At 35.0% G+C, this 23,000-nt stretch overlaps 1 protein-coding gene across 7 annotated transcripts in view; it reads right to left on the reverse strand.

The window, feature by feature from the left end:
• The window catches only part of DCAF6 (DDB1 and CUL4 associated factor 6), an 81,718-nt gene that overhangs the window by 21,003 nt on the left and 37,715 nt on the right, over window positions 1-23,000 (reverse strand). For 2 of the 7 annotated variants that reach the window (XM_035315215.1, XM_035315217.1), the window contains exons 10-16: window positions 22,685-22,930; window positions 17,434-17,595; window positions 11,639-11,698; window positions 6,403-6,508; window positions 2,415-2,557; window positions 1,537-1,620; window positions 1,037-1,361 (exon numbers count right to left, since the gene is read on the reverse strand). In XM_035315215.1, the coding sequence (XP_035171106.1) occupies window positions 1,037-1,361; window positions 1,537-1,620; window positions 2,415-2,557; window positions 6,403-6,508; window positions 11,639-11,698; window positions 17,434-17,595; window positions 22,685-22,930 (1,126 nt within the window). The remainder of the gene's footprint in view (window positions 1-1,036; window positions 1,362-1,536; window positions 1,621-2,414; window positions 2,558-6,402; window positions 6,509-11,638; window positions 11,699-17,433; window positions 17,596-22,684; window positions 22,931-23,000) is intronic. The other 5 variants (XM_035315219.1, XM_035315221.1, XM_035315216.1 and 2 more) reach the window with 4 other exon arrangements.

The raw sequence follows: 23,000 nt of genomic DNA on the forward strand, positions 1-23,000 counted from the left end.
GGCTTATAATTGTATTTTTTTAAAACTGCAAATTATTCAAAACTTCTTCTATACTCAATTATTAAATTTCTTCTGATTGCCTAATGAAAACATATTGTAATGCTTCCAGTAAAGAATTTGCATTGCTAGCGTAAGAAATTAATAGCAAGAGAACACTGCCTTTGAAGAGGACAGGACTAAAGCTAAGGCACCTGACAATGGGTTACATAAACATCTGAAATATGTGAAAGATATTTTCTTAACTCTAGCAATAATGAGGTTGCTTAAATAATTACTCTAACTTTTAAAAAGTCCAAGAACTGAATTTAGTGAACAAAGGTATTAAAAACAGCAATACTGAACTGGAGGCTAGCCTTACTGAATGATCAAACAATAATGAATATATGCCTACATTTTACACAGAAAAAAATATACGAAGTGTACTAAATGCACCTTTTATTAGTGATGACAACCTTTAGTAAACTACCTTTTTTTTTTTTGGACTGCTATATATAGATATTCAATAAATAAGAAAAAGGATTACAGAGTTTCTCCTTCAGATAATAAACAGAAGGATTGATCATGTCTTAATGTACGTACTGCAGAAAAACAAAACATTAATGAACATAATGAACAACAACAGAGAACAGCTCTTGCTCTGTCAAGGATAGAATATCCAAAATACAGTTCAAAGAGAAAATTTAGGGCCATGTGCCCCATATGCAATTTTATGAGCTCTTGATAATTATGACTCGAGTGAGAATATTCAAAAATGAACTGCAAATGTTTAGCCTTGGGGTGCTCAGCAGGCCCAAAATAAGCAAAAGCAGGTATTAGGTCAGTGGGAGCTTGCCTGGCTAGGAGGGAAAACACAGCTATACATATCTTACATACAAGCAAAATAAGACTCAAGTCATTAGCTTGTCTAGCTGTCAAAAGAACAACTTCTTTAATTAAGTACATAAAGCACTGGCCTCTAGTACTTACACCCAAAAAAAAAAAAAAAAAAAAAAAAGGCATTTTGCCAAGCAGTAACAGAGACAAATACTCCTCTAACCTGTGTCCTGGTCCTCCTCGATATCTTGCCCCTGGGATCAGAACAGGATCATCATCACTATCATCAGTTTCTTGAAGAGCTGAGGTCCTGGTAGAGGACTCTTCTGGAGTTGCAAGCCCTGAGGATTCTGGGTGTGACTGAGGTTCATCGTTTGCAGCAAGCAAGTTGGCAGTGGATTCGATACTTTGCTGACTTGAAACATCTTGATGTGCACTTTTTTCACAGGAGGTTTCTTCCTCTATATTTCTGGAGCCAGTATCAACACTGGGGCTATTTTCTTCTGGTTGGATTCCAGGATGCTCAGTAACAGTTTGATCTGATACAGCTAATAGAAAATATTGGTGAAAATAATCCACTGCATCAATTATTATTGCTTATTTTAGAAGGCATTATAAATGGTCATAGGAATTAAATTATACATATTGAGTTTATATCAGAATTTTAGTTTTCCATTCCCTACTTCTTCATATAACAATACTGAAAAGAGTACAGACACATACTTGCTTCTGCCGTCTCTATAGTTTCATCCGTAGTTTTCAACTCTTCATTACTTGCATCTTCCTTGTGAGATTCATCAGGAACTCCTGAATAACAACTTAATGTTAATTGCATGATTTCACTTAGATATGCATCTATAGTGTAAGAAAATCTACATGGTACTAGCAGTCCTAGATCAAATCAATCAAAACAATGCCCTCCACATTATACATCTCACTTTACTGAATTTTTGGATACTAATCACATGAAAGTTAGTATATAAAAAACTATTTGGTTGCTCAGGTCAATACATTAACAAAGAAAATAGTGTATCTTGTTCCTTAATAAACTTATATCCTACGGATGAGAATTTAGCTGCAAAAATAGCACTAATAGTCTTGAAATAAAAGATCACTTACTGAAAGCTATTATTCCTGAAGACAGAAATTAAGTTATCCCTCCATTAAAAGAGATTTTAAAAAAAACAACCCACAATTCACTAGAACCAGTAACTTGACTTCCTTTTTAGCAATGAATTGCTGCAAGACATCAAGACATCCTCACATAAAAAATACAATGAAAGCTTGAAAGAAATGTAACAAAATACTAAGCACTCATAACTGCAAACAGAAGTGCTACTATTTTTCAATAAAAATTAGGGCCAAAATGCCCTTAAGAAAAAAGAATGAGGGTTTTAGAACTAAGAACCAGAAAAGCTATTTTTGTTTACGTTTATTTGCATCTATCTCAGGTCAGTATCTTTTTCTTTCCAAAAAGAAAGGAAAACCAAACCAAACCATATTCTCTTATGGCTATATTCTGCCTTCACATGCATGTGTATGAGACTCCCATTGTGTTCAGTGGTAGTCATGAACATATGAGAGCAGAATTTTTACCTTACCATTACAGAAGTAATGATGTATCTTACTTGTTTCTTCATCTTCAGGTCCTGACTCTTCTGAGGCTTTTGTTTTTACAGAATCTTCTTGGCCTTCAGTTTTGCAATGACTTCCACTCCCTCTAGAGCTTGAATTTGTGCTGCTCCTGGCAATATAACGTGTAAAAAGCAAACAAATAAACAAACCAAATCCCCACAAAACTTAGAAATAATGTAAATTGATAAGAAAATCAATGCAAGAGCACAGCCTTCATCATCTTTCTCATTGCAGTCTCACTGGCAACTAAAAAATTTCATGGGAATTTCAAAATTTTCTTTCATTACGTCCGTTGTCACTCATTCCAGAGCCTTCCTCTGCATCACAAAACCCTATTGTTCTCTCCTATCACACACACGCACACACTAGTTTGTTTTTTGAAGAACAAAGGATAAAGGATTTCCTTGTTGCTTATCACATTTTTCTGTGAGAACTCAGCAGGATTTGCTCTCTTTCATTATTTACACAGTTTCGTACATAAAAATGATCAGAGAAGAGACTTTATTAGGGGTATTACAAGCTGTCAACTGAGAACTAATTACATACATGCTCTTACCACATCTAATTCAAAAACTACTTTAGATAACATTTTCTATTTTCTTCACTGTTAACTATTGTTTCTCCACCTTTTGAGCCACAGACTTCTGATGTTGGCTTTTAGTCCTCAACGTTTTGTTATTTTTCAAAATTTATTCTAAGCTGGTACTTTAGATTTACTACCCATTCATGTTTAGATTAGATAATTATTGTTGAGCATAAGTTTTTCTTTCAGAGAAAAATTTCTCAGGAAACATAACACAGTTTTTGCAAATATTGTCAAAACTCATGTTTTTGGACTCCCTAGAAAAGACCTTATTTTAGAAAATGAAAAGCCTTCTTCCTGATCTCTCTTATTCTTTCCCTGTCCTCATCTTCATTTTGGCCTCTAAAAGTGATGCAATTCACTAGACAAAAGCAGATACAAAGATGAGTTATACGAGTTATAAGCACAATTCTTGAGAACGTAGACAAGTATTTTCTTACCTGTATACATTAGTACTAAACTATTCTACAAGTTACATTGCTAGAAACAGCATGAATCATGCTTTGCCTAGATTCTTAAGAATCTAATCTAGGCTTCAATGTTTTTATTTTTTTACATTAAATATGAGAGTTTTTACTCATCTTGATAAGCCATAGTCAGTTTATGGTTGTACAGGATTTGGAGTATGTGGAAAATTTTTCTTAGCCCTTGCATTACTTCTTCTAAATCTGTAATTTTCAGCATTATTTTTGGACAGACAGTAAGGGACCTTTTGGATACCAAGCTGAGTTTTTCTTTCTAAGTCATGCCTCATATGATATAACCACTTTTATGAATGTAATCACACTCCATCTTAAAAGTGATAAGATTTACTTTTTTTGTTTGTTTGTTTGTTTTTTACTCTTAGAAATCTACTTTTCAGTGAATTTACACTCATTTATTACTCTGCTTTAATTTTTACTTTAATGGTATTTTTCACACCAGCAGAGGCGTAGAGGATGTTTTGTAGAGAACAAAACAACACCCTATGCTTTCTTTACGCTAATTAAGCCTTACTACCTGCTTCCATAGCAAGTTTTCTGTTTCCCCAAGTGGAAGGCCCTCTATTTCATTCTCACAGCACTCCCAAATTCCAAATCATGTTTCTGTTACTTGTCCTCAACTGCATGATTTTTATTTATTTTTTAGACAAGATTTCACCCTACCTCTACTATTTTGTTATACATGGGTTTTTATTTAGCCTCTGGACTGACAGTGCCTTGCAGTTTTTTCACACTAGGAAACACTTCTTCCTCTTAACACAACCCATTGCAAAAGCTCCATTAAGTCAGCTCACTCTTACATGCAGTTTATCAGTTTACCTACCCCACCTTGAACAGAAGTTCAACACACAAAACATCAAATACATTCTTGGAAGTCCAGACAGGCTCTCTCTCTCTATACTACACCATTTATGGTTCTAGAACCCATCATTCTGTTGGAAAACAGTACCGCATCCTGCAAATTCCAGTTCCCATAATTTTGGTTAATTTCCCATGTACTGCTTGTTTTAATGCCTTTTTATCAGGACTGTTCTACAGCCTTGAATATTGATACCATTAACCTTAACAGATCATGATGTTTAGTCTTTCATTTTCCTTTGATACTATAATTGATGTTTCTTTCTCAGTCACATGGTGCTACTGTTGGTGCAAGAGACTTGTTAAAATACTAGCTATTACACAGAATATAAGTACCATTTTCTTTTTCCAAGATTCTTAGATGGAGAACCTCCAATTTTCCTGAATTAAAAAGTCCAGCTCCTAATTTCACTTGAGTTGCATCCAGCTCCTGTGACCTTTTCATCAACACCCTCAACTTTACTAGTAAGTAATATACAGTATTTATTTACTTTTTTTTACTAACTCTTAGTATTTTTTAACTGCCATTCCACCCTTGCTTCAATAAGATTAAATCATTAAAAGACCTTTATCCCATCTGTTTTAATACTCTTTGAAAAGTTTAATTGAAGTTAAGTTTTAGTAGTTTTCACTTAGCCTTTCATTCTTCAATTACATATTTTTGGAATGAGTAGTTTTCCTGTCCCTCATCTCCATGTCCTGTACACACTACTTTTTCTTAATGTTTTTGATGCATGTGCATTGAAATTTGCTGTCTTCAAAATCATTAGATGTTTGAAGTATAAAATTCATTTTTCAAATTTTATATTAAAAATAAATACAAACAAAATGTTGATGGTGTTTCAAAAAAATGTTTTCTGTGATACAGTGACAGCTAGTACTTTATTATAATAAAAATACTATCAAGAATAAATGGACAAAAAAATTGTTAATGCTCTGCTCCTCTTGGGAAAAGAGCCTATCCTAAAAATAGTGAACAGAAACAATGACAAAACTAAACACAGAATTAGTTAAAAGCATTACAACAAAAGTAATTCTTTCAAAGCTTGCTAGATTTGGACTCTAAATAGAAATTCAGTCTGAGAGACTGCTCTAACAGAACTGTCACAATATTTCAAGTTCATTATAGGCAAAGTGTTCATGCTGTGAAAACACACAGATCAGCGTTTGAACTTTCTAAACTGCTATGGACAAAATTGTCCATATTTGTCCTACATTTAAAACCACAGCATTTAAGAGTGGCTATAATCATTTTGTTGTTGTTGTTGCCTTTTTTTTTTTAATTAAAAAAAGCTAATGAGCATTTTTATTTACTGTCTTTATGATAATTTTTAAAACATGGGTAAAAGAATAGAATTAAGAAGAGATGAAATAAGGATTGTGGTTGTTTTTGTAGGTACTGAGATGTTCTAATGGTCGACATCCATAAAAAAAAACAAGTAAGTCAGGCCAGTTAGACAGTATGGGTTTCTTTATTATCTAAAAAGGATGCCATCACTGTAATATCTTTGCAGTCCACAAATTTGATATTTTAAATATATGAATTAACTTGATGAATGCACCAACACTCCTCAGTCACAGAAATAATAACTCCATTGTTTTACAACTCAGGAACTGTGCCACAGAAACACTTACTTGCTGAATACTATATAAGAAGTCTGGTAAAGCAGAGAATCAAAACTTAATTGCTAACTTCTGGACCACATTTCCATCACCATACTACCTTGCTTTAACCAGATCAGTGAATTCTAAAATGATTCTCAGTTTTGATGACAATAGATAAGTCTTTTTAATGCTAACATAGTGGGAAACCTATAGCAAAATATCATGAACTCTTGCATAAATTCCACATTGAAGTACGTCTGTCTTTTATATTCTATATGTGCTAAAGACTCCAGCCATTTCAAATTACATATATACCTACTAGAAAACATACATGTATCATATGGAAAAAATATTTGTGTCGATGCTAGATCAGTGTCAGTGAAATATAGTTGTCATTAACAAGTCAAAAGCAAAATTATGTCTTACCACTCATCAGTGAAGTCCAGTTTTATTGTGCTCGTAGTTGTTCCTTCTGTACTGTAGTGCAAACTTAAAACTGGTTCACCTGTTCCCGTTCGTGGCTTGTCGCTCTCTGTAAATACGGGGTTGATAAAGTTTGGATGAGCAACAGCAATGTACATAAAGATGTTATATTTCTGAAAATTAATTTAATTATCTTATAAAAGGTCAAATATGGTAGCAACATGTACAACATCTATTTAAGATTGGTTACAGCCCAAGCAAAAAGTTAAGAAGTTTCAAAGTAAGCACACCAAATTTATACTTTGCAATGCTTTACAAATAGCCTAAAATTATTTGTATTTACAAGAGCCAACAAAGAAAATGCTGCCCTTCAACATGCAGGTAAATGAAATTGTCAACTAGGTATGTATACACACAATACGATCCTTTATGAGCAGATCTCTTTTCTATCAAGTATCTTAATAAGAACGTAAAGTGCTTTACAAATGGTGTTGAATCCTTTCTGCCTCATGTAAATACACATGAAGAAAGATGAAGAGCTATATTATATCACACTACAATAACTCTAAGCAGTAGTGGAGTACTTGCAAAACAAAACACTGATGACATCCAAAAGCAAAAGAAGTCAATCACATTGAAAACCATTGAATATAGTTTTGAGGACTGTTCAGTGGACACCTTCAAAACAGAAGTGCTAAATAACATGGACCTTGAAGAAAATCCATAGTCACACTAACTACATGCATGGTGCAATTTCCATTACTGCTTAAGCTGGCCATGGTCAATACTATAAAGTTAATGTAAAGTCCCATTAGACCAAGCCTCACTACAGAGGTGCCAATCTCTCAAAATTCAGATGATAGAAGTTTGTTTAGTATTAGGCACCACTCAAATGACCTGAAAGTAATCTACATAGTTTCTCTTTGCACAAACACTGAGCTTCTTATTTCAAGACTCCTTGGACAAAAGCGTATCAAATTTTCTTTGTTTTATAGAGTATAGAAATTTGACTAAAAGTATACCTGCAGTACTGTCAGCAGACTGGCACTTAAAGTAAAAACTTCAGATCACCTTTGGGTAGACAACAACTAAAAGCTAACGCTGAATAAGCACAAGCATACAAATTCCCCATGCAGAACAGCAATGGCTACAATATTGCCACAGAATGTTTATTTAAAAAATAATAATAATAAGTTGTAGGAACCATAAAATAACACACAAGAATTTAACCTAACCATTAATGCTCATTTGTGAACTGCTGACAAGAGAGAAATCCACTCAAAGTGTCAGAGCAGTAATCAGTGCTCTGAAGAACTTTAAATACGTATTTCTATTCTGAAGAGAATCTTTTATGTGAAAGAGCATTGATATTTTGGCATCCCTTCCTAAACAAGTAGGGATACTGATTGTTCCAGGATACTGCATATGTTATCAGTAGCTGGACACTATTAGAGTAAAAGATAACATAGTTGAGGGACTGTTTATCTTCTTTGTCACAGGTAGAGGGACAACACATCTTTAAATCAGAAATAAGATAATTAAAAAACAGACAATTTACCACCTTGAATAGTCCAAGACAGACATCAATGACCATGCTGTAACCTGATGCTACTATGCAAGATTTGCTTCATCACAAAACTAGTTAATATTACTGAAGTTAATATTACCAAAGTAACTGATCATTAAACTATAATGAATCTAACTGAAGGCTTGTCTTGTGTTATAAGATGATACGATCTGAGCTTTATAAGAGCTCATAAGAGTGCTTTACTGTCTTAAAATCCTGTCTTAAAAAAACTAAAGCAGGATGCTGAAGTCTTCTGACTTACTATGGAAGCAATGCCTGTATTTATTCAGACCCAAAATATTGGAAGAATTGCCCTCTTAGTTATTTCTGTAAGCATATAAGCAAACTGAGAAATGACTTTTATAAATTCCTGGAGAAAGACAGCTGTTGAACCATACTGTGTAATCATTTTTCTTGTACCTACAAAAATGAGCTATGATTTGGATTGGGTCAGTTTCTTCTTTAATCTGTCTTTAGGACACGAAATTTACACTAATAAGAACACGAAACTTTAAAAGATCAGACGAGAATCTGATAATAAACTGCAGAGAATTAGTTGTGTAGTTCAACTAATTTATACTAAGCTCACTGCTAATGGGAAGCTGAATAGGTGCCTATGTGGAAAAGGCTAATAAGCTTTGCCTAATGCAAAATTGAACAACCTTTTAGAAAAGCCACATAAAAATCCAGAAGTTGTGAACTCTGTTTTCAAGCACAGAGTGACTGCCAAAGACTGAACAGATCAGAGGAAAGCAACGTTCTCTTTTAAAAGCTTAATCTCATCAGACCAGATCTATTTCACATTGAGAGCCTAACAGGGAAAGGAAGAAGAAAAGTTGCACAGCTTCTGTGATTTAGGGGACAGCTATTCCTAAAACTATTAATCTATTTACAAATCCTAGTAAAGTAAAAACTTGTCCAACAGAAAGCTATAGCATGTCAACACCTTACTAAACTCTATTTCATATTCCTCAAAAATACCTTGAAACTTCACTTCAATTTTACAGCCAAAATACATTATACTTTAAAGATACTATCAACAACTTGGTCTTATTTCATATTCAGTCCTGTCACAGAAGACATACTCCCAAGAAACAGTCTATTATCAAGGTTCCTGTATGAGGAATGTACTTTTTAATGTCAACCCTTACAACTGAAGACCAGATTTCATTCATAACCTTATGAAAAATAAAAACTGAAGGCAACGCCTCATGCTTTTTTCTCTTAGAAAATTAACCTGTGCAAGACCTTCACAAAGATTTGGATTCTTACCTATGAACTGTTAAGAGCATAACGACAGGTTTCCAGACTGTATTATCTAGTTAAACTAACATTATAAGGAACTTTAAGCCTGTTTCCCACACCTCAAATGCTGGCCTCTTCACTGATATATTAATAAACACACATGAAGAACACAGATGACTTTTTATTAAAAACTTTCAAAATAATTCCCATCCAGCACTAATCACGATCTCCTCATAAGACAATCAGCTTTGTACATTCTGAAGGCATACAATTTCTCTGGTTGATTCCCATATTTTGTAGTGTGCTTTACAGAATGAAGCAGTACAGAAACATGCTGTGCCATGCAAGAGGCACAGTTCCAAAATTCTTCAGCTTATACCTGCAGAGCTCACTGTAGATCTGGAAAACTTTGTAGGCATACCAGTGTCCAAGTTATTTGTGTGACTGAGGCAGAGCCAATCAGCTGGGACACAACACATGTCAACAGTTTCCAGGACTTAAGGTACAAAGATCTGTTTATGAAGAATTAACTGTGCTGTAGTTGACACACCTGCTTGTTCAGAGCCAGCTCACATATCTGTCAAGTGGCACTGAACAATCTGGCATGGACATCACACCGTCGTGTTGATGAGAACTAACATGTAAATACCTAGAAATATCACTGCTCAATATGGCTTCTGTGTACGTAGGAAGAAGCATTAAGTTGGTATGGAATGCATTTACTCATTTGCACTTCAAAGTTACCAAGCTAGCACTTTGCCTTCAGGTTCCCTCTACTCATATCAATTCAGGAAGTTCCTAGAAGACATAGTATTGCCTTAGCACTGGAACAACTCTTAGAGTCACCCTTCATTATTACAATAACAGTCAAACAAAACCTCCAGCGTTGATCATTACAATCCATTCAAAACCTATTTTGTACAGATGGGAAGAACTTACAGCTTCTGCTGGAATGTCAAGAAAAAATGGCATTATAAATATATTTTTGTAGTAAGTATCAACAGATCTTTAAACCCAGAAATGGTTATAAAACTTATATGACAATGACAGAGACTGGTCCAACAGAAAACCAGCTAATTCAGTTCCAAATTAAGAAAAAAGGCAGACCTGGGAACTGATTTCTGGGACCAAAACTTCTGCTTTTATTTTTGTTGTCATATGGGTTTAATTCTCAACCTCAAAAAAAAAACAACAAACTATTTTATCAATAACTAATTTTCCATTTTTTTTTGTTGTTGTAAAAACTCCAATAAGCATGTAGACTATGTATGTTAACTCTAGCTTATTCTACTACCATCAAATAATGCTTTATTCTGAGTTCATAAAAGAGAGCAGAACTTGGTCACTCATAATAAAAATGTTCTCCAGCTGAACCTGAATAGTGGTGTTGACTATTAAACCATGAATAATTAGCAAATGTATATAGTTAGATGTAAGGCTATTTCATCACAAAATGTAGTTCCACAACATGAACTTATTATGTCAATATAAAGCACAGCTTGATTTTTCCCCAGTGTTCTGGCATCCTAAAATTAACCATTTCTCAACAGTTGCCAGAGTATCTTTCAGAAATGGGACTTCAAAACAGCATTCTAGTTTAGAACATGAAACAAGAGGAAACAGCCAGCTCTTTTTTGATATTTGAGATACTAAAGCTCTACTGAGGCTTTCATATGGAAGTAAACATAATGTAGAGTGTATGGAAATCTATTTTTAAAGTACCCTCTATCATTTATTAATTATTCAGGCATAAATATTCTCCAAAGATTATGTTGGTTCAGCTGGAAAAGGGTGTCCTTTGGCCTAGTTCACTGCTCACAAGTTTAAAGACTGATGAATAATGGGCCTAGGGAAAACTCACGAGCTTGCTTTCTACCACCAGCCCATGAGAAATCTACAGAGAAACAGTAGTACTTGTCTAGCAGAAGGGGCACAGGACAAAGAATTACAAAGGTAAGATGCATGTGAGTGCTACAGCTGCTCAAACCATGCAAGTACAACAATGCTGCATATATCTCTTGCATAAAATAAACTACTTCAGCATTATATGATTACAAGTTACTTTAATGTTGACAGTTGCACTCTGATCCAAGAAGAACCATCCAGAAAAAGACTGCTTAAAGAATTAATTTTGCTTTACATCAAAAAAAATCTGTATGTCTGTATACTGCATAAGGCATTTATTGTACCTACATCAAATGCATTTAGAATTGAGCATAGGATGGCTTTTGAAAACAACAATTAACCTTACTCTGATACTGGTATTGAGAATTAAATAATTAATGAGTTTCCAGCAGATCTGCTTACAGAATGCTACTTTATGCAGATGAACAGCATTTTGGACTGTTTATCATCATGAAAGGCAATTTTAAAAAAGAAGCATTGCAATCAACTATGGCTGGGTATAGCGCATTTCCTGTCACGCACCCTGTTGCTCATCAAGTGACATGGATCCAAGCTGTTTGTTAACCACAGAAGAAGGAGAATCTGAAACAAAAATGAGATTTCAACTTAAAACATAAGCAGCAGAGAACTGCACAGCAATGTCACGATCACACGTTAGTTTAAAATAAAAAATAAAAAGCAGCAACATAAGGAAGCTTTGGGTTTGTTTTATGAGCAGCCAGCCATATTGCATTATCTAGGCATGACAGAAGCAAAGCCACTTGTTTCAAATCACTACATATTTCTTTAGGTAATCACTGAACAACAGCCTGAAGCTTGCCAACATTGATATTGAAAATGCTTGTCCGTTACCAAGGCTTTTGCCATGTTCAGATTTCTAAAATGTCACAAAGAACACTGAAGAGTTATAACTTCAGAGCCTTTACCAGCTTTCAATGTATTAAATGACTCTAGTACTTCAAACCATGTGCTAAATGTAACTTTCAGAGTATTTATACTTCAACATAAAATACTCATGGCATACCAGTATCTTCAATATTTATACCTAGGAATATAAAATGTAAAAGATGAGAGGATTTGCAGATATAACAGTATATAAACTGTTTTTGTAACATTAAGCACCAAAATAGATCCCACTCAGATGACAGTTCAATTCAATAGCATTCTTAGATGCTATACCTATGTAGCATCTGATGACTGAAAGTGTTTTCATGAGTTTAACACAGTACCATGTCAACCAGTCTTATAAAAATTCTCACTTAATCACAGAAAAAAAAAAAAAAAATGGAGAAAAAAAGCAGCAGCTAAATGCGTTTCCTCACTGGATACTACCAGTTAATAACCATCACCAGCACTTCATTCATTGTGCAAACAAATGACAGATACTAAGTTTAGTCAGTGAAGTGTATTTTCCTTGTCATCTCCGAAGACCAGATCTTACTTCCATATTGCTGTAAAATGGGCCGATGTACGTAACTTAGTGCAGTATTTCAAACATAATACTGGCTAGGCTACCATATCTGGGTTCCATTTGTTTATATTCTGTTATAAACAAATTCATGCTAAGCTAAATGGCTTTAATATCCTGTATTATAAATACATCCATACTGTGCAAAAAAATCACAGCATGCTGAAATAATTTTAACATTAATTTAAAATCTATATAGGGAAAGCAATTAAATAATAATTTCTCTCCTACAGGAGGCCAGTTTGAGGTTTGGGCCAGAATCAACAGCATGACCCATTTTGTAGAATAGACATATAACCTGCTAAATTAACAAAGCTAATTTAAAGATACATCCTCAAATGACACTTCATTCCCAGCTACCAGTGCAAGAATCACAGCTTGTTTCTTCATTACACTAATACCTAGCATTGTGTGGGAGGGGAGGAGGAGTGAAGACCAAGGGAGTCTAAGGAACGTTTCATGTGTTTTGGAAGCTGGCTTGTTTTGGTAGCTGGGCTCATACACTACTTCCATAATTAGGGAATAGAAATTGGCCTTAATTTTGTCTTCATCTTTGTTCAGCCATACCCACGCCTTGCACCAAAGAAACCTAAGCCAGACCACAGAATTTGTCCTCCAGATTTAGATGGGGCTTAGCTCTTAAGTATGAGACCTGTAACATTAATATATTTCCCTCTCCAAAACTGAAGTGTACTTTAAACGTAATTTCTAATTTAGAAGGGAAGTGTTTATAGGAGAGCATTTTCAATGGAGTAGTAGCCCACTTTTTAGAATGTAAACATGAGGCAAAGAGCTGGTGTAAAGATGCACCGTGTCATACGATGATCTGCTTCTATTCCAGCTGACTCAGCACAGGAATTCGTATGCATCTCCCAAGGGTAGACTCAGTTGAATCACATTCACAGCTATGAGCCCCTGGCTGGGATTAACTTCTAGTGAAGTGCTAAAGGCAAAGGAGGTCTTGTATAGCAAGCTGAGAAGACTAAATCACAGAAGACAGTGATTCTCAGTTGAGCCCTGTTCTTACAGTCCAATTCTTTCCAAATGCTTATATGTCCTGTTTCAGAGGCATATCATGCCGCCTATCATTTTACTTGGCTGGAAAGGCTAATCTCATCAGCTCTTTAATTTAGGCCAACAGAAATAGAATAAATGTGACTAAATAAACATAGTTTAATTATAAGCATAAGAAATTACATTTACTACCCTTACCAGTACTTCCAAATTGTATTGATTTACAGTTATGAAACAGTAAGTAAACAGAAGGTATGTTTTGCCATGTGCATCGTTCAGTCATTCAGTAAAAATGAAACAATATAGGCTTAAGTCTCCCACATTTCACTATTATTTTGTTATCTTCTTACAATTTTAGTGGAATTAATCCAGTAAATTGGACATTAATCCAAGAAATTAAATGCTTGCCTTAATAATCATTAATAACTGCTTTTGCGATGACTAAATTCTTCGTTACATATTTTGAGCCTAGAATAGATGCATTTCGATACTTTTGCATTTAAAAATTGCAAAGAATCTAGTAATAAAAGCTGCATTTTTATTACTCAGATAATGTAAATTACATGCACACTACACAGCTACAGAAATATGTCCTGTACACATTAACTTGTAACACCAACTCTTTCTTTTACTTCAGGTCCATATTTCTGTAACTTCTCATATTGTACTTTATTCACTTGAAGTTCTCAACATGAGAAACAAAGACCTCTTCAGCGCCTTGCTTCAGTTTATGACCCATTACTTGCTAATGGTGATATATACGTGGCATATCAGCATGTGGCAGAGGAGCAATAACTACAGGTTATAAAGGTTTAATTTCTTTGTCGTTTGCATATAGCACATATACAGTTGTTTAAATTCTATGTAGGATGTAGATGTTTTGAAATGCCACAAAAAATGAAAGCCAAGTCTAGACTTTACTGGAGAAAATATAAAATAAAAAATTTATTGTAGTTCCCTCTTAAATAAAGTGGCTACCAAAAAAGTCTACATCTGTTCAACAGCTAAGAAAAGGCTTGAAGACAAAACAGACCTGACACACACAGCATAATTAGCTTCTGAAACCCTGCCAAGTTTATACAATACTTCATGCAAAGTAGTAACCACTGAAACATAGTCTCTTTGCCATCTGAGGATGAAGTATATTCTCCAGTGTCAAATCAGCCCGCTGTGAATCATTACTTAGTTAACTCATCTTTGTATCCAACAGCATCATAAGCTTTTGAACATACTTCTCACACTCCTCTAAATAGCATACTCTACTACTCCTTTCAATATTGAGGGCTGACTATTACAGCAAGTTTACAGATCTTCATGTAACCACTACAAGTCCTTAGGCTAGAAGGAAACTGAATTACATACAGTCTAATATCATGGCAACCTTTTCTATTAAGCCAGTAAGAGCTTTCAGCACTTGACATTTTCTACTGACATTTTCTACTGTTAATTTCTTACATGACTGAAGTGTTTTTCTCCCCATGTCTATGGCTATGATATCTGAGCTGCTGTAATTGCAAAGACAAGGACTGAGAATGAAAATACAGGGCAGAAGAAATGACTTTAGTCTTACACTGACTTCCCAAGAACATAGCAAGTATAAATTATACCAAGGTAGAGACTGAGAATTTGCAGCCCTGGGCCAAATGAAACCTACGACTTCATTTCATATGGTGGCAGATGCATTTTAGGGTGTAATTTGTTTGAAAATTTACAACTAGTAAAAAGATGGTGAAGGGTCTGGAGGGCAAGCTGTATGAGGAGCAGCTGAAGTCACTTAATCTGTTCAGCTCAGCACAGAGGAGGCTGAGGGGAGGTCTCCTGGCAACCTGCAGCCTCCTCACAAGGGAGGGGCAGGCGCTGAGCTCTGCTCTCTGGGGACAGCGACAGGACCCGAGGGAATGGCATGGAGCTGGGACAGGGGAGGGTCAGGCTGGGGGTTAGGGAAAGGTTCTGCACCCAGAGGGCGGTCGGGCACTGGGACAGTCTTCCAACTTAGGATATTCAGTAATTCTGTTACATCTACTTTTCAAGGCAATCATTTAATAAGTAAAGTGGTTAAATTTGCAAATTCATTGTCACATGAAGAATGACATAAATATTTGAGTACTAGTTTCATTCAAGTCTGTGTATGTGCTCTTTTGCTCCTCAGTGATACTAAACAAAACCATCAGACCTTCCCATTAATTACCTCAACATTCAAAGGACACTGCAAATCAACTTAAAGAGCCAGAGGTAGGATCCAAACTAACTACAATACATCTCTGACTCCTCTACTCAAAAAAATCACTTAACTTGAAGCTTCAAGTTTGTGTCAGAAGGGATTCTACAGCATGCAACAAGCAACAACCAGGAGCAACAATTACTGTGCATCCTTGAAGGAGCATAAAGAAAGATGGGCAAGACGGTATCAAGTGATACTCAGACTTGTGCATACTTCAGATAGGCAGTAAAATATCCACAGATTTAATTCCAGCTGAACATTCTACAGATACGGTTATAACCTAACTTTTTTTCCACCTTAATTTCAATTTTACAATGGGAAACTATTTATTTAAAAAGTCAATCCAAAATGAAAATTGGAGATCAAGATCCACTGACTGCAGAGGTTTTACCTCTATCAGTACATATCTTTGAGTTAATAAATTCTGATGTTCAGTTTGCTAGAATAAGATTGGTAGGTTTCTAATTTCAGATTCGATTATTATTATATTAGCTTTTCCTGCCAGGAAACTGATGCCACCTACAAAAACACTGCCAACATCAGTTTTCTTGTTCTCTTCCTGCAAGTAAACAGGCACCTATAATCAACATGACAGCCCTCCAGGATTCATGGTTTTCAAACAATCTGAAAACTCTGTAAAACTTCCTTCTGTGGGAAATAATTCAAAGTTTCAAAGTTCAGTAACTACATGTTGTAACTAGAACACTAGCCACTTTTATATCAAATTGTTCTGCAAGGCTCCAGATAAATGAATATATTAAACCACAGCAAGCTAAGCTGTGAATGTATGTCAGTCCTTACAAGCAGTTTAGCCTTACCCCAACTACCACAAAATTTATCCTCAGAAAAAAGCTGCTAGGTATGTTGCCCTTATATTTACTTTAACACTAAATATACTGATTTTTCACACTTACAGCATGCTACCTATTCATTTCTACATAGTGCCATGACAAAGTGCCTCAAGTTTCTGTCTTAGGTTTAACTCTTTATTCATAAACATGCTTCTGTTCCAACTTAGAACTTTCTCAAATACGTTTTATTACAAAAATCTCCAAAGCTTTCTTATAATCAAGTTTAATCTAAGACAAGAATGTTGAAAGGAAAACAAAGCACATTTGGGGACTTAGGCTTAATACAAGTACTTTCCACTATATTTACTGTAAAAACATAGCATTTAAGAGTGTCAAACTTCTGTTTTACTGAATTGTTACCTTGACTTAGAACACATGCTAAATCAAAGCCATATTAAATGTTACTACCAGATACTATTAACTGCAATTCAGTAACAAGTGTGTAAATAGATTGTCCTATTCAGGACATAGCAATTTCTTGGTTAGCTGCTCTAACAAACATTGCACGTACTTGATCATGTGCACCCAGGAAACTTTCTCCATATATTATCATTGAACTATATAATCCAAACATGTTAGATAAATGAAATCTGTTATTATTACTATTTTCCTAACCATGTGATGATAAACACCACCACATGCAAAGTAAGACGAGCAGCAAATGCATTAGCTGTCTTGTTCTGGAAGTGAAGCATCTCAGCAAACAATAGCAGCACAAACTATAACTACGTTAGCTGCTTAAGAAACCTTGACAAATGACAACCTGATGTCTGAGGGTCCTGTGAGGAGCCCTTAGAGGATGACTGATCAGAGGAGGACTGTGGTGCTGAACCCTCAGCTAGCTCTCGCTGTCTCTGTTGTTCCTTCTTAAGCCTCAGCCGCTGTAGACCCCTACGGATTATAGCTAACTCAGGTCCCATTAACTCTGACAAATGGAAGAAGAAAAAAAAAAAGTATGTAAAAGAAAGAAGCATCAAACATACAATATACAGAAGCAGGGGTGGAACAAGGGACTGACCAAAGAGAAAAGCAACAGGTACTAAGTGTAATTAAAGTGATAAAAACTTTACAAATCAGTCTACTGACATCTAAAAATGATAAAATTAAATATTTTAATTGCTCTTTTCTTCTTAAATGCACAAATCATAGGGCTTTAAAGTTCAGAAAGTTCAAAATTCATGTCATACAATGCACCCCTCCCCATCTATAACACTTAAAACATTTATCAAATAATTATGAGGAAAACAAGACAAGATAGAAAGAAAAGGAAAAATAAAAGATCCTGACTGATACAAAGGAAAAATAAAAGATCCTGACTGATACAAAACAAAGCAAATGGCAGAAGTATGCATTCTCAGGTCCCTAGCACACACAACAAATCAGAGCATTTGTAGTGGAAAATTATGCAGCTGTGGTATACAGGTAGATTTTCAAAATCAATGTGATGGCTTTCTGATGTGAAAAAAATATATATAATTTTCATCAAAACCAACCTGTGAAAAAAATAAAGTGTGGATTATGGAAAGAGGTGACAGAACAGCATCTAGTGAAAAAAATACATTTTACCATGAACTCATATTTATCTCAGACGTTCCCAATGGGTGAGGATTCGGAGTTTGGAAGCACTGTTAATTGATCCACCAGATAAATCAATTTATTGGATCATAAAGATTTCTTAGTGTTATTCTCTTAACATACTATTCTTGCAGATCTATCTTTAGGGGCTTCAATGTGTTTATCATTGTTTTTATTCATTTCTAAGTTATAGCATTTTGGCATGGACCAGTCTACTGTCTGATTATCAGTATTTATTTTGCAAACTACTATAAAACAGGTGTCTAAGTCATTTTTCATTCTTTCTATGCTCTTTGCAGATTCCCTCCACTTACACAAGCACTGTACAGCAAGTGCTTCTGTTCATACAGTACAGACTGTCTCGTTATTAGCAATAGCTGAAGCACAACATTGAACTGAACCGCTGCTAACTACTCCCACCTATAATAAAGGAGGGTCAAGAAGCTGATTCAGACTCATATATTCACATTGAGTACTCTAGCTAGTTTTGCTACAAACTGGTAGCCCAGATCTACCCTGAAAGCATTTTTATCAAGGACACCCTGGAGTGCTTTATAGACATGAGGAAATCTGCAAAGAAAAATATCAGCACTATGAAATCTTCAAGTACTAAAGAGCATTACATTGGCATATCACCTTTCACCCAAGCAAAAACTAAGCTTTTCACATATTCTGTGACCCTCGTTCACTCAATGAAGCAAGCAAATTTAAATTTTTGTTTCACAAAAAGAAACAAACACAAAGCTATAATCCAATCATTCAGCAATTTAGTGGCAGGCACTGGCTAATACCCTCCAGTCTTAAGCTTTAATGTCTACACCATAATACCACTTCTGGAAAATACAACCTGCCAGTTTATGGTTGATATCGTATAACAAGAAGGAAAAAGATACCATTCCTAAGAGGAATATAGTATGAAAGAAATTTGCTATGAATAATTTTCATGTGATGTGAATGTTTATGGATTTATTTTTTATTTTTAAAAAAGAGTAGAAAATGCTTTTATGGAAGTATCAATTGTGTCTCAAATTGCAGTTTTCAGTATTTGCTGCTGATTCATCTCCACTCACTCCAGAGACAGGTACAATTTAAGTCTTAATAAGAACTACAATTCAAAATGTAAACATATAACTATTATCTGGAATAAGTTTAATTGCAGCATCTTTTAACACATTTCAGAATCTCTAAGCAAACGTTTATTTTGCCAGCAAATGGAGCGAGGAAAGAGAAACTGAAAGGAAACAAAACAAAACAGCAGCTATTGCCCCTTTCCCATTCAAAATTTATAAGCAAATCTACCTTATATCAGGAAGACATTAAATTATGTTTTACCTTCATGACAAGCATGAAAGTCTCCAGCAATCACACCATCTCATTACAGAAAAAAAAAAAAAATTATTCAAATGTACTGACAAGAGCAGGCTACTGAGATGTGCCTCAACGATCTTGCTGATTATTTGCAACTTATTCAAACGCTTCAACTGTATTCCTCTAGAATATACATTCTTATAAAGAGACTTTTCCCAACAAGATCCAGCACTGATTGGAGCTCTGACTGTTTTTTGAATACGTACTTCTTTTTTTCTTAAAAACAACAACCACTACCACCACCACATTAAGGGATGAAGTAATGCACATGCAGAAGCTCAAATGCTTATCACATGGTATATTTTCTGGAAGACCACACTAACAATATTTGAATTATATGTGTAAAGATATTGCTATTTTAAACAGAGGCTTACTATAAGCATCTCTATTCAGTACAGAAATCTGTAGAAATGAGTTAGGAAAAGCTGTTTGTAAGCCTGTTCCATGGTACGCCACAATTCTAAAAAAGTCATTACCCTAAAACATATTCCTCACTTTGCTATGACATTCAAGCTTGTATCTGCCACCACTTAAAGAAAAATGATGGCTGAAAGCCTTTCACTTTTCTTTTTCCATTTTGCAGACTGCTTCTCCGGTCATCCATCTTTTACAACACACCTCTATCTGATCTTCTTACTCAACCCCACTATATTTAAACTAATATGCCTGTCATCACTTTCCCTGTCCTGTCACCCTCAAAAGCAGCAGGTTTTATTCAAATCTAAATGCAGCTACACAAACTCGGGGAAATCCTGTTCTTGATACAGAGTTCAGCGTTTTCACATTCATAAACTGGAGGCTGCAAGAAAAGAAACTCTCATGACTGAGCACCATCATAGGTTATGTAAGTACACAAACATTGCAAAAGGAAAATCTACATTCAAGCCCATCCATTCATTAACTCCATTACTGCTACTCTACCCAAGAACTTCCCCTCTCTCTGAATTTGTCCATGTTATCCCAAGAAGACTTCTACAACATAAGTGTTTTTTTAAAGCATTGTAAAATGCTTACTTTGGCATGTTTAATTTAATTTAAATTTAATACCTAGTAGTATTAAATTTACTCCTGCAGGAGTCCCGTAGAATACTTGAAGATGATACTTGATCCTAACTAAAATCTGCATATGGTGATAAGGAATACCAAACATAGGGACTTTTTTCTTTTTTTTTTTTTAAGCAGCAGCATCCCATCTGACACCCAGTGTAGGTGTAGTCAAAGAACCTATCATACATTATACTAGATTAAACTAGAAGGTTTCCACTGTCTGTCAACAAAGCAAAACAACCACTACTACCACTACCCCTTCCGAACCTGAATACAAGGAGAGTCTTAAGTCTAAAGTAACAGTGGGAAAGAGGAAGTGCTCTACAGAAGAACTGAATTGAACAATAAAAATTTCAGCTGCATGCTAGCACAATAAACTTTTACTTAGAAATTCAGACATTTTGAGACAAAGAAGAAAATACATGGTAAAGGTGGCATGCATTCTTAAAAAGGCAGGATAGAAAATGAGTAATTCCAGAAATGCTATTTAGTGCATTATCATTATGCAGCCCACAAATTTTCAATGATGTGTCTGGAAGTAATTACTTTTAATGTGGGACATACTCAATGCTGGTCAATGCTCCAAAATATACCAACTACTTAAAAAAAAAAAAAAAAAAAAAAAGAAACACAACTAAATGGATCAAACTGAACCCTTGGTAATGGTGTGCATGGTCTTTGGTGGCTATTCCTCTGTTCCAAAGATAGTGGCTGCTGAACTGGGTTACAATGAATTAGAGCAGACTCCTAATTGTGTGTTGTGAAAAGCTTGATATTGCAGCAAGCTGTCACAAACAGTAATAAAAAGCATAGGTGACTAAAAGCCTCTGCTACTAAACATGTTTTCTAGCATTCACTTATGGAAATAGTATCTGGACTGTTTGTATTGTTATGCTTCTCCTCACTGTTTATTTTCTTTAAATAAAAAGTATCAGAATAACTGCAAGGTTTGAAAGAATAACTCATTTAATGAATTTCAACTGATGTGTTTAGCTTCCCCACCTTTCAAATACCACATACCTAGTAATTTCTCTCAACTGTCTCAGAGATTTTGGCTGCAGCAGCCACAGTACACTGAAAGGCAAACTTTTTTCTGTGAAATCCCACACTCTGCTATATGCATTCCACTGCATCTATTTAGGGCCTGAAGATGCTTTCAGACATCTTTTCTAATTACAACAACTTGGCATGTTATTTCCCCAACAAAATTGGTATAAGATAAAAGGTGAATTTACACCAAAAAAAGGGTGATTTTAAAATAATCAGATTTGGGCCTCTAGGTGTTCACATCAGCCTTTCTCCCACATCTGTGAAGTCTAGAAACTCACTTTAAAAAAAGTAAAAGAAACAATAATTAAAAAATCTTATGCAACTCTAATGGCTGTGGCATTTTTTCCTGCATGGAGATGCAAAAAGGCAGGTCAAAGCATAAGGTGCTCTTTTACTTCTGCTCAAATAAGTTTCTGACATTGACAGAGAAATATATTTTCTTCCCCCACCCTCTCACCCCACCAGAAGAACATAAGTCTGTATTTAAAACAGATTAGCTTCTTCAAGATTGAAAAACTTAAAAAGCAATATGTAGTACAAATTATCAACCAATAATGGAATCTCATGTAAAGTGAGTCCTGTCTATCCAGATACAGGCATAGATTCTGCTGTTCATTGCACTGACACTGCTACAGCCAAATCACAGTTGAAGATGGCATGACGTTAATTATACTTCAGGAAGAGAACAATTAAGTAAGGAAAAAATAAAGTAATAAAGCTTTTTTTTTTTAATATTTCTATTTCAAAGGACAATAATGCTTATCCCTTTCTTCAGACAAATGAACACAGTTGACGTTTTTCTTTAAACTGAAGCTGTAGTCACTTTGCAACTATGAAATATCTAGTCTCACTAAAGATGTGCATGTGAAAAAAAAAACAGATTTAGATCAATTACTCCGAATATACTCTAAAATAAAATTCTTTCTTATTGGAAGCGTCTTTCATAAACAGTGACAAGATGAATTACTTCTCACCAGACTGATGGAGCACAGGTTGAGCTGAGGCCCCCAAAGAAGGCCTTTGTTCATTATCAGGAGAAGACAATAATGAAGTTGAATGGGGACTTCCTGTTGAAGATGATGTTGAAGGAGCTTGGGCTGACATTGTAGAAGATGAAGATGACTGAAGTTGTTCAGAACCATCTACTTCCATTGCAGTTTCTGATTCTGTACTATGTGGCATGTTATTAGTAGCAGGAGCATCTGCCCGATTAGTCCCACCTTCATGTAAAAAAAAAAAAAAAAAAAAAGCAAAAGGCAAAGGCTCAAAGGCAAACTCTCTGTATCAAAA

The sequence above is a fragment of the Oxyura jamaicensis genome, chromosome 1 (genome assembly GCF_011077185.1).
Source record: "Oxyura jamaicensis isolate SHBP4307 breed ruddy duck chromosome 1, BPBGC_Ojam_1.0, whole genome shotgun sequence".
NCBI classification, from domain to species: domain Eukaryota; kingdom Metazoa; phylum Chordata; class Aves; order Anseriformes; family Anatidae; genus Oxyura; species Oxyura jamaicensis.